General features: G+C 31.7%; 1 protein-coding gene across 1 annotated transcript; it reads left to right on the top strand.

Annotated features, from left to right (window-relative positions):
• Positions 1-13065: 13065 nt before the first annotated feature.
• LOC134251744 (sodium-dependent glucose transporter 1-like) lies at positions 13066-15653 on the top strand. The gene is made up of 3 exons (XM_062734161.1): positions 13066-13395; positions 13743-14034; positions 14569-15653. Exons 1-3 carry the CDS (start codon positions 13198-13200, stop codon positions 15585-15587), a joined length of 1509 nt encoding a protein of 502 aa, XP_062590145.1. The 5' UTR covers positions 13066-13197; the 3' UTR covers positions 15588-15653.
• Positions 15654-16439: the final 786 nt, after the last annotated feature.

Raw genomic sequence — 16439 nt, 5'->3', positions numbered from 1 at the left:
CCGCGGAGGAGTAAGCATCCCCTACCTACCGATCACACACGTGATGATACAAAATACTTACACGTATCCAAACCGCCACCAAACATTCCTTTTATTATATGCAAGATAACCATGATCTCATATAATCCACACCATGGTATAACTGCGTTTATGATGCCGAATCCTAATGTCGTAAGAAACATCAGTAGGTTTCTGTCTGTAACTCTTTTATCAAACAGTAAACCCATGATTACACAGCCCAGAAGAAATCCTGCCGTGTACATGTTGAAGAATAAGGATCCCTTTTTCAGAGACGTGTTTGTAAGGAATAAAAGGTCGGGAAAAGTTGGTCCAAACTGACCTTCGATCCATCCCTGAGAAGAAAAAAAACTGGCAATGTTAAAATGTTGAACAATGATGTCTGTGACAGGTACCAAACTTGTGTATAAAATTATAAAAAGATAAGAATTTTGTGGCAGCAGAATTCAAAAAGTTAAAATGGGAGATTTAACTAAATGAACCTATAACAGAAAAACACTTGGAATTTTTCATTCGCAATGCATCAATTTGCACAAAGGACACCAAAATAATTTACTTTCAATATAAAATTCTTTTGGGGCTCCTTGCCACATATTCTTTTCTTCAAAACATAAAAATTGCTGAAAATAATTTTTGTTCTTTCAGTAAAACAGATCCAGACACGTTGATTCATCTTTCTTTATGATTGTATACATGTATCCATCTTTAGGAAATATTTTGAAATTGGTATCAAGCTATTGAAAATGAATATGTAATTTAAAAACAAAAGATGATGCTGGGTAATATCGAAGGAAGTTGTTAAGAAAATGTTCTTATCTTGTTAGGAAAAACGTACTTGTATCACTCACAACTCAATGTAAAATACCTAAATTTACAGAAGCAATTAACACTTTTAAGCATTAAAGGAAAATTTAAAAAATATTGTGAATGAAATTTCAATGTTAAACTAAAATGTAGTAAACGGACAATGTTTAACTTGATTTGTCATACATAAAAAATTATAATTATCACTTTAGATGTAATTACAAACAGCTGGTATTTGAGGAAAGGGGCACAGAGTGCGTGTGGTGTGTAAGGGTGTGTTTGTGTGTGTATTTTTTGTTCTTTCGTGTGTATAAAAATTTTCAAATATAAAGCATTTTGAAAAAATAAAATAAAATGTTGAACAAGTTAAGATGTGGAAAATTTGCCTTAATGTCAACGACTTTTCTCCTGAAAAACTATTAGAAAGAGAAAAAAAACTTACTTCAGCAAAATACGATGCAAAGTAGGCCAAAGTTAGTATGAATTTCTTTCTGAATAATTTATCCTGCTTCAAAGTGGTCCAGGAAATAGTTAAACCTTTGTCCTTGGAACGATCAATGCGGTCTGACTTTGTGTAAGTGACATCGGGATCGTCAGCATTTTGCATCTTTATTGAAATGGTCAATATATACTGTAAGAATATCAAAAAATAGTGTTCTTATACTTATCAAAATAGTGTAATTGATCTTCTTAAAATGTTTTCTATGTTTGAAAGATGAAAAATTTGTTGATCAAAAATTGATCAGGCCATCCTTTTCAAAATTCCTGGATCCGCCACTGATAGTGTCCTCCAGCTTTCACATAATTCAAAAATAGAAATACGAAATTTTAAGAGTCCATCCGTTTGCTAAAGATCCTGCTTATGCTTTTCTTAATGTAAGGAATAAAGTTTTGAGCTTGTAACCTGAAAAATACATGTAATGTACACAAAGTACATAAGCTAGTTGATCCTTAATTAGGGGTAGAGATTTTAACTACAATTAACTTAGCAAGGGATAATAATTCCAAAGCCGTATACATGTATCATGTTTAGTATACAGCGCATGCTCAAGTCAAGAAAAATAGTAATTGTTAATCTTACCTGTTTCCGTTATTCAGAGAATAAAGTAGACTCCATTCTTTGTTCTCCTTGAATGCATTGCAGTGCATTGTTTTTTTGTGTCCATTTTATTGCATGGATCTGTTTCTCACTGTTTACAATGCCGAGCCTCACAAACAATTACACATACACACGGCACACTCAGTGACCAGTTTCATATTTACATTTGTCAATTTTAATTTATTTTTACACTGGTGCCTGTGATTATGAGCTATTTAAATCTTCCAACCGACTGATTACTCAAACAGTACGCTTGGCCTCAAATAATAACATTTAAAGGGCACGATCGGGAATTGTCAATACAAGATTAGTACTATTAATAAAATATATATATATGTCAAAGATTTGAAATGTTTGAATGCTATAAGTTGCAATATTAAACTAGCATTAAATATAATTCTATAATTTAATCAATAGTTATAATAGTTCAATAGTTATAATTATTATAACGTACAACAATCATAACGATGGTTTGTTTTTCGAAGAGTACATCTTTTATGCATAGTAATTTATATACCCAGTCTCTACAGACTCGATATATACATCTTATGTATAGTACTGTTAGATATATACATATTAACGGGACGTTTAAAATGTGATCACAAGACCACGTGATCAGCATATATAAAAAATTATTTCCAGTCTACAAACTAAAATGTTAATCACATAGATCATACTTCTGATGTTTATAGACGCAGCTTTGACAAACCATCTGTAAATATTGATTTTTATATTCTTTTCGCTCTATATTTATATGTTTCTGGACATAATCTTCTGTCTGTATAAATGTTTTCAGGACCACAGTGTGAACTAGTTGTAAACTAATTGTGCCATCCTGTATAAATAAAGGATATTATTATTATTATTATTATTATTATTATTATTATTATTAAAAGCGGATTAATGAATATTTACAAAGATATAGTTTATAGTGATTTTTTTTTAAAATTTAATTTGACTTTATCATCACCATAGAGGATACACTTGCGTGTATGAATAGATGAACAATTTCATTTTTATCCAGTTGTCAAAGGGCATTTTCTATTATCTAATGAATTTAATTTCGATAATTAATACATGTACGTGCATTTTAAATATTTTTTTTAATTATGTTGTTAACATTAATTCTAGAATATTTGCTGTCATTCATGCACATATCATTGGGAAATTACCGATTCATAATTCTTTATATTTGTTGAAAAATATCTATGAACTTAAAAAAAATATATTTCAAAAAAAATAATTGGAAGTTAAATATACTTTTGTTTTTCATAAAAGAACTTAATAAAAATTTGATTTCAAAAATTACTAATATAATTTCATGTGTCGGATCTTGTCATAGTGTGCAGAAGATTATAATATGTAATTATATGCATCAATGGATATTAAATATGTATCAGTCATCACACACTTATGATATGTAAAAAGTTACTTATTTCTTGAGATGTATACTGCTTCATTATTAGTGATAATAGTACATGTTTCTAAAAAAAAAAAAAAAAAAAAAAAAAAAAAAAAAAAAAAAAAAAAAAAAAAAAAAGAAAAACAGGCTAGTTTTGTGCAGTATCTTTGAAAAGGAGATCTTTGGATCCTCGCAAATTCTTTTAATTTTGAGTTTGTGATTTTTTTTCACATCCTGTTTACTTTCCTTAATTAGTTTTTAAGAAGTTTTTGGATCCTCCCATGTTACTTTCAATTATTCTTTGTTACATTTTTTGATCCCCCAATGTACCTACATTTGTTACATTTCATGGATCCTCCAATTTAGAGTTGAGGTTTCTTACATTTGTAGATCCTCCCGCGATTCTGTTTACAGTTTTTGGTCAAGTTCTGTTTCCTCTCCTGTTTCTTTTGTTTTCGTGTTTATAACATATTTTGATCCTCCATTGTTCCTTACAGTCATTCGTGATCCGGTCTATGTCCAGTGCTTGATATGGAGTGTGGAAATGGATCACATTTAACCTTGGCATTTGAAATACAGGTAAATCGAACTATTTGAGATGCCAGTTTAAAAAAAAATATATAATTCTTTTTGACATTATGTGGGCTTCTGCAATAATAAATGTTTTGTATATCTCTATTTATTAAATGTTAACAGACACAGCCTTCTTTTGATCGTTTAATTGACGAAGTTCGAACATTTACAATATTACTGATAAAGACCCTTGGAGTGCAGGAGAGAAAGACGTGGAAAACTTTTAGAAGACTTGATTCTTTTTAGCAAAAGAAAATGATATCAGTTTTCCAATAACAAACCTCATAGATATGATACATATGCTGAATGTCAGTGATTAGAAGACGTTGCTTTCATATATATCAAGCGTTTTATGTCTCCACGCATCAGCATTTTTAAAAATGGGTTTTAAATTATTTTGTTTTGTTTTCTTCCCCCCAAAACTAGAAATTTTAAACTTTGTACTTTACCATGAATATCTTTCACACTAATGATCTAGGACATAATGATACCTTGGTGAAGGAAGTAAAGACCAGAAGCATGGAACATACAGATGAACTTTCGGAATCAACACAAGATGGAGGGAAATGTTGGCTTAAAATGAAGAAAGATCCAATCTTTAAAAGCAAATTTATATTGACAGTAGCATACATTGCCTCCTTTTTAACTCTGGTATGTATAAATTAATTATGAACATTTTCAAAATGTAGTTTTAGCAGTTTAACACAACATTCTGTCATCAATTTGGAATTTTGACGACTCAACCATTTCAATAAGCAAGTTGTATATTTCATCTGAAATAAAAATAAAATATGTAGACGTGTGTAAAAATAAAAAAAAGATAACTTAAAAGTAATAAAGTTTTTTCTCATTTCCTTTCTTAATGCTTGAAAATGAGTACATTATATTAAATGACTGATGATAGTAAATAAATGGGATATTTTGAACGTTATACTTAGATAGTAGTTTACCATTGTTCAATCAATAAAAGTCATATCAGTTAAATCCAGGGATATGACCTCTGAACTTTATCCACGTGTCCTTATTTGATCACCTTAGAATGCCTTGATTATGTAACAGATAAGAATGAAATGCAGACACCAGATTGGGAAGGAGCAATTAAACGAATGTGCATTTATGGAAAGCATGCTTACAAAAAATAAATTGAACAGGGATACAGTAAAATGCTGTAAATATGAGTATCGTGTCTATATCTGGCGATGATTTTCTGTATAACGAAAAACATCTAACAGATGTAAAAAAAAAAATAAATAATAAAATTTATTGAATTTTACAAAATTACAAAAAATAAGTGTTTTCTTACTTCTTTTTTATTTTTTTTTTCATTTCAGCCTTTGTTATTATGTACATTTGATTTATATTTTACTAAACTTACAAAGAGGTTATCTGGTTATATTACATTACATGTATTAAAATAAGTGTCTATTAAATCATTTTATTAACCAGAATAGTCTTTCTCAATTAAAAAAAATGCTACCTGTGGTTCTCACTGATCGGTACGGGAAGCTTGCTACTTCTCGGTACCTAAATCTCTCAACGTTTGGGGTCATTTTGACAAAACGTATTATGGTTAGCTATATGTCACTATAGTTAACTATACATGCAGTGAGTCAACGTTTTCACTATAATTAATCAAATTTTCTACAGTTAACTAATACAAACACATTGATTTTCCTTTTCATTATAGTAAATCAAAATATTTTAACTATTAATTTAAGATAATTATATCTAATTTTTAGTAAGATTCCTGGTAAATCAATGTATTAATTATAGTAATTTTTGTTAGGGTATGTCCACTTCACAAACTGGAACTGTGTGTACTATTTCTGTGATATATCACTTTTATCTCTGTCTTTTGCATTCAAATATCAAATATCAAATATATTTCTCACCTTAAAACATAAGAGTTAAAAGTAAACAAATCTGTTATCAAAACCTACATTTGGATTCGTAATTTCTTTGTAAAAATATTACAGGGATGGGGAGAAGGTCAGTTCAGACCTACACTTCCAGATCTTTTACATATCACCAACACAACACTGGAGAAAGGTTCGATATTCTTCACTATGAACTCTGTTGGTTACCTGCTGGGGTCAATGCTCATTGGTTTACTGTTCGACAAGCGTAAGCATTCAATGTTTCTGATCATTGCCGGATTTGGCGCCATCTTTGTTATAATACCGTGGTGTGACATATACAATGTTATGGTCACTGTCTTCATTGTGAAATGTTCTTTTGCTAGTGGCCTGGATACTTGTAAGTGCAGAAAAAAATAATGCAATGCCACTTATAAAATAATATTTTTACGGTGTGACCACCGGGGCGAGTGCAGTCATAAACACAACTTACAGTTAAATTGTTGATCCGCCTCTTCAAACGTCTAATCAAACGAGACACATATGCTAGACTGTGACGTCACATGGCGTCAAATTTACGGTTATTGAGACTTCAGACCTTGTGCAATATTTAATGCAATACGTTGTAGTGTAGAAGAACATATTTTTTATTACATGTACTTTTAAGCTTTGTGCAAATAAAGGAAAGTAAACGTATCTTTGTGTAAAAAAATCTATAATTCTTGGTCTTTTGCATGTTTTATAATAAACTCGCATGGAACCTTGTAAACGAAGGTATTCTGTGAATGTTGCACATGAAAATTTGCATGACGTATGTACACATTTCATTCCTCATTTCCTCTGTTCTTGCACATTTGTCTATTGAGCTCGCTGCGCTAGCTATTGCTTTAGTTTACTACAGATAACTATATATATTGTTTACTATAATAAATACTTTGCTATTTTGATTTACCATTTAATTTAATTTCAAATCTTTTCCTGACATTCTCAAGATGAAAATGTTATAAAATGCAAAGGATCTAAGTTCTTGAAATTATAAGTGCATGTAAATGTAAAAGCAATATATCTAAGAAATATAAGTTAAATTCGCAGACCACTACAATTTCCAAATGAAAAAAAAGAAATTGATAAAATAGCTCAGAATAATCTTTCAGGATTTATTAGGATGCGGAAAATATCAATTTAAAAAAAGGGGGGGGGGAAAGAAAACTGCAATGTAGGAATGTACAATTAATATTAGGAATTGAATACCTTAAAGGTAACGAAATAATATAATTTAAGTGTTTAATTGTCTATGCATACCTGACGTATTTATCAACATTTAATTATTGTTTTTTTTATCCTGACAGGTGGTAACGCAGGACTGGTAACCACGAGGGGTAGTGAGGGCGGGGCCTACTTCAGCGCCTTACATTTCGCGTTAGCTGCCGGGGCGATTTTGTCTCCCCTGGTATCTGCACCTTACGTCATGACTCTTAGTGATGACGTAACTATACAAAATTTTACAAACACTTCATATTCCTCTAATATTACGAATACGATTATTGTTATAAACGAAAGTAGTTTCAACATATCTAACCTGAACTCAACTCGAAAATTCCTTGATGATCGCTCATCACTGATTTACATTCCGTATACAGTAACTACAGGACTTTGTTTTATGACATCACTTCCGTTTATTGTTTTTGTGGCATTTCTCTGTCGAGAAAAATTGACAGGAAAGCTTCCGAGATAGAAAAGGGTACTAAAACGAAAACTGATCGACGACTACGAATCATGGCTCTAGTGAGTATTCTTATTCATATAGCACTGTATGTAGCTATAGAAAAATCATTTATAGGCTTTTTAACATCATTCATTTCGTCACAGTTGAGTTGGCCAATCGCCGATGGAAGCTTTCTATCTTCCGGATTTTGGGCTTTATATTCTGCAGGACGTTTTCTTGCAATTTTCCTTGTCCGACGCGTTAGTCCAGCAAAAGTCCATTTTGTGTTCAATTCTATGCTCTTGATATCTATACTTGGCTTTTATATCACATCAATTTACAACGTCACATATGGTTATGAATATTTACGCTACTTATAGGTTTTTCTCTATCACTGACTTTCCCGGTAGTTGTAATGTGGACAGAATTGAACTTTCTTCGGGTGACAGGAAAAGTCGCTTCCATGTTTCTGGTGGCGGCGTCACTCGGGATAATCATGAATCCGGCGATTTTAGGAGCTTTAAATAATGGAGACATACACTTTACTGTAGTTCAGTTATCTGTTGATAGGGAAAGCAGTTGTCTTGTACATTCTTTACTTCATAGGTGTTTACATTTCAAGAAAGATTTCATCAAGACATCCGATCATAGCAGACCAGAAAATCACCGTTCTATCGGGAACTTCATGCAGCTAGCTAATTTATTATTGCTCTGAGTTAAGAATCAATCTGGGTTTTTTTTTTTTTTGGAAACAGAGGCTCATAACGGCAAATATATGCATGTAGCACATTGCACTCCTTGTATTAATTGTTATTTGTATTTTCATGTTTTAGACTACAGTCGGTATTTTATTAATTTAAAAAAAAACCTTCTCTTATTTACCGTTGTATGATTGGAAACATTAACATATTAAAATACTATTAGCTGATTTGCTGAAAGACAGATGTGTGCAAATTATAGTAAGTTATAATCATATGCATTTACCATTTCGGATAAATTCTCCATCACCACTTGGTTAATTTCAACCAACTTTGGTACAGCTTATCCATGGGTCATTAGGAATCAGGTTTGTTCAGAAGAAGGGATACTACCTTTTCTGAGGGGTGATAATTAAGTAGTACCGGAAAGAAGTTGATTTAACAATCATCTCAGAAAAGACTGTGCCTGAAGAAAAAATACTGACCTTAATTAAAGGCCCCTTACATGGGGTAGTTTCAAGTTTATTCAATTCAAACCCTTTGGTGTGGTATGGGGTTACTTTTAGTGGAAAAAGAAATTACATGGGTATACATTGGAAAAATCTGTCATAATCTTTTTCGGAAGATCAACAAAACCTCGGTCAGTCTGATATGTATGGAAGCATCTTCAGGAAGTGAATACATGGACTTGTATTCAAGTTTGTACCTCGATGTTACGGTGAGGCTAGAATAAGACATTATAGCTTAACTTAGGAATAAAATTGATTTAAGAAAAAGTCATGGTCAGTTATGAGTTATTTGAAAGCATCATCAGGTAGTAAAGATTCGAGTTTGGTAAAATATGTCCCCCTGTATTAGGGTAAAGTTGGGCCACCACATTTACTACACTTTTAAACAACACTTCCGCATGAAATATTTTATTTTTAAAAAATGTTTTTTGTTTTTTTTTAATCATAGAACTGCTTTTTCAATAACAATGGAACACAGCAATTTTCACATCTTGTAACTTGTCATTATTATGTTAAAAATACTTTGATTCTTAACACAAATAGACTGAAGTTGATATTTTAAAACAAATTGGTGGATTTCCTCATTACCAACATATATGCAACCTTTAGAGACCAAACCAGGTCTTCAAACAGATTATGTGAGGTCTGATGCATTTTCACTGTGCTCCTTAATTAGCCATCTTATTTTTATATTCCTTTGAAGCAGATTTTATTCAAAAACTTCAACATGAGAAGAGAAAAAAAAACACTTTAATTTGCCATCAAATAAACATTTATAAATTTTTATGTTGCATTATCAACTAGCAATAATCACTTTCATTAATATGTGAAGTGAAAATGAAGCAAACAAGGAGTCTACCACATTTGTTTTATTTATTTTTTTTGTACTTACTAATAGATAATAAAGGATAACTAAAACAGCTAAACTGTATGATTTCAAATTTTCAACGTCTTTGTCCACATAATAGGCGTCGGAACCGGGGGGATATTGGGGCAAATATGGGGGCTTAGCCCCCCCCCCCCCCCCCCTCTCCACTTTTTACAAATATATGCATAATATGAATGCATTGAAATTTGGGGTTTACCTTTTTAGCTCACCTGAGCCGAAGGCTCATGTGAGCTTTTCTGATCACATTTTGTCCGTCGTCCGTCCGTCTGTCCGTGCGTCTGTCTGTCCGTCCGTCTGTCTGTCCGTCTCTGTCCGTCTGTAAACTTTTCACATTTTCGACTTCTTCTCAAGAACCACTGGGCCAATTTTGACCAAACTTGGTACAAAGCATCCTTGGGTGAAGGGAAATTTAAATTGTTAAAATGAAGGGACATATCCCCTCGCAAGGGGAGATAATCAAGAAAAGACAAAAATAGGGTTGGGTCATTAAAAATTCTTCTCCTCAAGAACCACTGGGCCAGAAAAGCTGAAACTTATGTGGAAGCATCCTGGGGTAGTATAGATTCTAAATTGTTCAAATCATGACCCCCGGGGGAAGGGCGGGGCCACATTAGGGAATCAAAGTTTTATATAGAAATATATAGGAAAAATCTTTGAAAATCTTCTTCTCAAGAACCACTGGGCCAGAAAAGCTGAAACTTATATGGAAGCACTCTGGGGTAGTATAGATTCTAAATTGTTCACATCATGACCCCCGGGGGAAGGGCGGGGCTACAATGGGGAATCAAAGTTTTACATAGAAATATATAGGAAAAATCTTTGAAAATCTTCTTCTCAAGAACCACTGGGCCAGAAAAGCTGAAACTTATGTGGAAGCATCCTGGTATAATGTAGATTCTAAATTGTTCAAATAATGACCCCCGGGGGAAGGGCGGGGCCACAATGGGGAATCGAATTTTTATATAGAAATATATAGGAAAAATCTTTGAAAATCTTCTTCTCAAGAACAACTGGGCCAGAAAAAGTGAGGCTTATGTGGAAGCACTCTGGGGTAGTGTAAATTCTAAATTGTAGGAATCATGACCCCCGGGGGAAGGGCGGGGCCATTATAGGGAATCAAAGTTTTACATAGAAATATATAGGAAAAATCTTTGAAAATCTTCTTCTCAGGAACCACTGGGCCAAAAAAGCTGAAACATATGTGCCCATGGAAGGATCATGGGGTAGTGTAGATTTCAAAATGTCTAAATTATGATCAGTGGGGTAGGATGGGGATGCCTTATGTTTAACAAGGGGGAAATCTTGTAAAGAACAGAATGGTCAAAGCTTCTCAGGTGAGCGATGTGGCCCATGGGCCTCTTGTTTGTTGGTTTAGCCCCCCACTTTTAATTAGGCACCCACTATCAATTTGCTTCCGACGCCTATGGGCCAACAAAGCTCACTTAAGTCTTCAACGACTTCATCTAAACTTAAATCAGTACAAGCATTTAATGATTTATCAAATGCTATTCATATCATTAAATGCTTAAAATACATTTAATGATATGAATAGCATTTGATAAATCATTATTATAACATCTGTTCGTACTTTGGTTTGGGTAGATTAATCATTCATAAATGAAATATTTCCTTGTACAGACATTCAGTGATATTGACTAAAACTTCATGATTCAAATGAAATAGCAATATACAATGTTGAAATTATCGACAGGAACCTCTCATTTAAAATCACACTAAAGTTCTATTTTTTTAAAGGGAAAAGGAAGTAAATATTGGCCAATCATTCGGTTTTCTTTTATTTATAATGCGATATATTAATTTAGTGTATGAAGATACTTATATTTAGTTGTTGTTTTTTCTAATTAACATATCATGCCATATGTCTAAGTGAACCCTATATTAACGGGATAGAAGGCTACAACTTCAATTTAAGATGTAAGTGAATGTAATTACTGTTTAATTACTTAAAAAAATTTCATGTATTTTTTTAACAAGTCTGTATTTCTTTTTAATTGACGACTATTTTTCAGCAACCAGGTGGTGACTTCCTTATTTTCAAATAATGGTTGTTGATACAGATGGGGAATTGTGAAGACATTGTCTGCATTTGTATTCAGATTACAAATTAGGAAAAGAAGTTGTGAAGTAAGAAAGGTTTACATTCTTCGTTAAAAAATATTCCCAAATGCAGTTTAGGAAAACTGTTTTGCTGTTTTGGGTTCTTCTTATTATTATTCTTTACTAGTTAATATTTTTTATTTCAGACAGAAGTTTTAATAGTAATTCAACTCTTCATTGCTTTTTTTTTCATTTGATACCAAGCAATTTCTCAACAACAACAATTAATTTTGAAATCGTGAAATTCATCAAAAATATTATTGATTTGAGAGTTCTGAATGAAAGTGAAATCCAACTGAAATATGGCTAGTTTTAGGTTTATTCAAAAGAAACTTTTTCCAGATCCAGAACAAATTTTAGACATTTTTTTTTTGGACAAAAGCTTATTCTATTTCATTTTTTATTACGTTTGATGTTCAACTCTTAAAGATGCATAAAGACGGATTTGATGTTTATATTTTCTAAATTTCCTGAATAATATTACAATTTATATACAAGTATTGTAGTAGCATTTAGCAAGAAAATAAAATAAAATTTTTATTCTCATTTTAAAGATATTAAAACTTCGAATTTCTGGTCGGGTTTGATTGAAACGTTCTTGCACATTCACAAATTATATTTTTTAAATACGTTAGAAATTGGCAATTTTGTGAGTATTGATATATTAAAATATGTTACACCTTACTCTGAAAATTGAGATGACATATAATCCCTAAGAAATAAATGAGTCGTGTTGATTTTGTTTTCTTTTTAGATATAAGAATACATAAAATTGATGAGCAAAGATGTTCCTGTTTCCGAATCGGTCCTCCTTCCTGTCATAATTTTCCTGATTTATCAGTTTAATATATATTTTTAAAATTCGTATTTAAGCCAATTCAATTACCTTTTGAAAGCTTTTGGAAACATTGATTTTTAAGAGCACAAAAAGGATCAAAAGTATCTCCTTCTTTGCAATTTCTAGTTAATTGTTGATGATCTTCTAATTTATTAGGTTGTTCATAAAATGATTATGATTGACCCCCCAAAAAAATCCAGTCAGTATTTTTAAGCGCCATATGTCATTTCAATATCATGGTATCACTTTGCATGATAAATATTAAATTATAAATTATACTGCTCGATCCATATGCAATAATTTTGAAGGTTGTCAAATCGAAAACATTATTAATTTTTCCCATATCTTTTAAAAATAAAATTATTACATGGATATAAATTGTGAAACCATATGCAGAAAATTGATGTATCTTGTCTGTATCAATAGAAAATAATTATTGATTTAGCTTTTTAAAAAAATTAAAGTAAACATTAACATTTAGTTAAATAACCAAATAGGTTATATTTATGTATTTTCTTTTTCTGTTTGTTAAGCATTTTCTTCAAACTTTTCTTTTTCTTTTAGATTCAAGGAAAAACGATTAACATTAAATTTACAGTGATACTTCGTAAACTAAACAGTGATATGAAACAATACATGTAAACGCTGAAACAGACTGGTCCTTATTAAAAGTCATTTTGAAATCAATATGTCTACCGTAAATGAACCAGGCCAGGGTGATATTTTAATGCAGGATTTACAAACCAGGGATCCGTCGAAATTGACAGAAGAAATTTCACATACATTGGAAGATGACGGAAGATGTTGTTATAAGTTAAAGAATGGATTGTTAGACAGAAGTAAATGTGTATTTACAGTTACATACATCATCTTCTCTTTTACACTAGTGAGTCATGACTTTATATATTTCATTTTATATATATATACAAAGCATTTTGTAGAAAATTTAAGTCTTTACGTGTTGAAGTAATCTTTATGAATTGATTGAAATAAAAAAAAAAGTACAAATCACAGCAAAATTACTTTAAATAAAAGTTGCATATGCAGGTATGTCACAATCGCCTGCAATTGAATATACAATTGTTTGAAATCAAATGAGTTTTCACTCATTTTTAATTTAGAAATGCAAATTGTACAAGGAGATATTCAAGTTTGAGCCATATTTTTTGTGTACAAATGCTGAAATAACGTATATTTATCCAAGTTTCTTACCTTTGGAAAAACAAAATTCAGGGATTGGCGAATGGAGTAGCTGCACATTCGTTTGCAGATCTTATACATATCGCCGACACAACGGTTAGGAAGGGCTTGCTATTCTATACGATGGATATCGTTGGTTACCTGCTTGGGACATTGCTGATGGGATATCTGTTTGATAAGCCGTTGTTAGATAGAAATCTTCTAATGTTTCTCGCCATCGTTGGATATTGTGTGATCGTTGCTATTATACCATGGTGTGGAATGTATGAGATTATGTTCACCCTATTCACTGTTAAAGGAGCTTTCCGTGGTGGCTTATTAACGTGTAAATATGTATAGAATTTTTTTATGAAGTAGTATGCCAAATTTCATTTTTTACATATACTTCTTCGTTAATTATTTATCAGTCTTCTTAATAGTTCATATGGATACAAATAATCTAAGAATAATTTTGTTAGTCATCTAAATCCAATTTAGTCATTTCCCCCTATCATTCGCACTGTAATACATTGTAATTCTTTGCATCTCTTTTATTTTACTTTGTTTACATGTACAAATTCTTTTAATGCAGTCTATGCAATGAATTCACATATTTTTTTCATTATTGTGACTAAATTTGCGGAGAAATATGATTCTAAAAATTTTTTTTAACAAATACAATTTTGGAACATAATTTTAAAAAAAAACTATTGAACAATGGGAAGTTTAAGTCAAAAAAGATATTTCAATAAAACATTATTGTTTGGAAATCATTTGCACATAGCTACCAGGGGGAGAGGTTATCATTTTACATATTATCTAACTTTATCTACATTTATTCTATATTTATTTTGAAGTCTCTGTCTTTTATTCCTAATAGGTGGCACCGCTGGATTGGTAACTACTTGGGGTACTGATGGTAATTCCTACCTCTTTGCTTCAGATTTTACAGTTGCTTTAGGTAGTTCTGTGTCTTCCTCGGTAGTATCACCTTTTGCCTTGTCACATGACGTACAAATTCCTATTCGAAATTATACGGATACTGTCAATTGTATTGACAATATCTACGCTACCATTGAAAATAACGGGAGTTGTAACAATGTACACAAGCGTTCTCCAACTGGAACGCATTCTGGTGATCGTTCGTCAATGATTTATATTCCGTTCACAATAACTACAGGACTTTGTTTTATGACATCACTTCCGTTCATTGTTTTATGTTGCATCTCTTTGTCAAACAAAACTATCAGGGAATTTCGGAAGGAAAATGAAGGAAACAATAGGAAACAAGATCGACGTCTACAAATTTGGGGACTTATAAATATAATTATTTATATAGCAGTATATGGAGTTCTGTTTACATCATACCAATTTTTTTTACCAATATTTATCGCGGTACATATGAACAGGCGGATGTTTTCAAGCCTTTTCACCTCCGGATTCAGATTGTCTTTCAGTTTCGGAAATTTTTTTGGAATATTTCTCGTAAAATGCGTTAGTCCGGCAAAAATGCTCCTCATATTTAATTCCGTGCTTTTGACTGCTTTACTTGGCTTTATTCTGACGTCACTTTTTGATGTCATATATGGTGCTTTAGTATTTACTATGATTGTAACTTTTTCCTTATCAGTGACTTTCCCAGTCCTTATTATGTGGATAAATCAGAATTTTTTCCGGGTCAATGGAAAAGTAATCTCCGTGTTTTTGTTTACAGAAATGGTATCTGTCTTCGCGACTTCATTCATCGCTTTCGATTCTCATTGGTTTATTTATCTGTTGTGTGGTAAAGCAGTGTTCTTATTTCTCCTTTATCTCACAGGTGTGTACATATCAAGAAAGACTGCGTCAAGACAGTCTATCATACAAGATGAAGATCTTACCTCACCAGTATGGGGTTAATGTGGCTTTCTGTATGTTTTTTTTCTTGTGAATTCGAAAATTAACATTCTGAACGGTAAAAAAAACGTAACCGAGAACAACTGAATTCCTAAATAATATGCCATATGTATATATTGTAGTTGCATGTAAATAAGTTGACTCTTCGTTAAATATTCGTCAAAAAATGCTGTTTTAAAAATCTGCATTTTACAGACCTACGACTTCCCGATAGAACTGTCATGTTGTAAATTTTGAATTAACCGGGTGTCAGTAAATACAAAATTTACAACATGACAACGTTGTTGTGGCATATCGTAGTACTGCCATAGGTAATTACAGTGCCTGCGATCTTTAAGCTTAAAACTACGACAGCCCAGAAGGCTCATTCGAGATTCAAGTTTCGAAATACGAGATTCAAAATTCGCGAGATTCGAAATTCGAGTTTCGAGATTCAAGATCCAGATTAACCAATCAAAAGGCTCATTGGAGATTCGAGGTTCGAAATACGAGATTCAAAATTCGAGTTTCGAGATTCAAAATCCACATTAACCAATCAAATGCGGGTTCAACATTGATTACTCCCCTTTATTATGTTTTATCTATCAATAAATCGTTTAATATATTTATAACAAATGAGTCATTTGATTAAATTACAATGCAAGAAAGAGTGTTATATATATTAGAAGGAAAGTTAAATAATCATTGGATTTTTGATCAGCAAGTTACACTTCAATTTATATTATGACTTCTTAAATATTAAATAGAATACATATATCAGGAATATATATATTTTTGTATTGTCTACTTTATATAAAGGGTTGTTGACATACATGTACGTAATAATAAAGTTATAAATAGTGACTAAAGATTAAC

The sequence above is a fragment of the Saccostrea cucullata genome, unplaced genomic scaffold (genome assembly GCF_032062105.1).
Source record: "Saccostrea cucullata isolate Sc308-1 unplaced genomic scaffold, CSIRO_AGI_Scuc_v1 ctg1566, whole genome shotgun sequence".
NCBI classification, from domain to species: domain Eukaryota; kingdom Metazoa; phylum Mollusca; class Bivalvia; order Ostreida; family Ostreidae; genus Saccostrea; species Saccostrea cuccullata.
This window is presented reverse-complemented; position numbering and strand designations above follow the sequence as displayed.

What these genes read in the sequence shown, in the direction of transcription:
- LOC134251744 (XM_062734161.1), top strand. Translation starts at nt 13,198, where the DNA reads ATGTCTACCGTAAATGAACCAGGCCAGGGTGATATTTTAATGCAGGAT. An exon ending in TCATCTTCTCTTTTACACTA is followed by an intron (nt 13,396 to 13,742) that starts GTGAGTCATGAC and finishes AACAAAATTCAG; the next exon opens with GGATTGGCGAATGGAGTAGC. An exon ending in CCGTGGTGGCTTATTAACGT is followed by an intron (nt 14,035 to 14,568) that starts GTAAATATGTAT and finishes TATTCCTAATAG; the next exon opens with GTGGCACCGCTGGATTGGTA.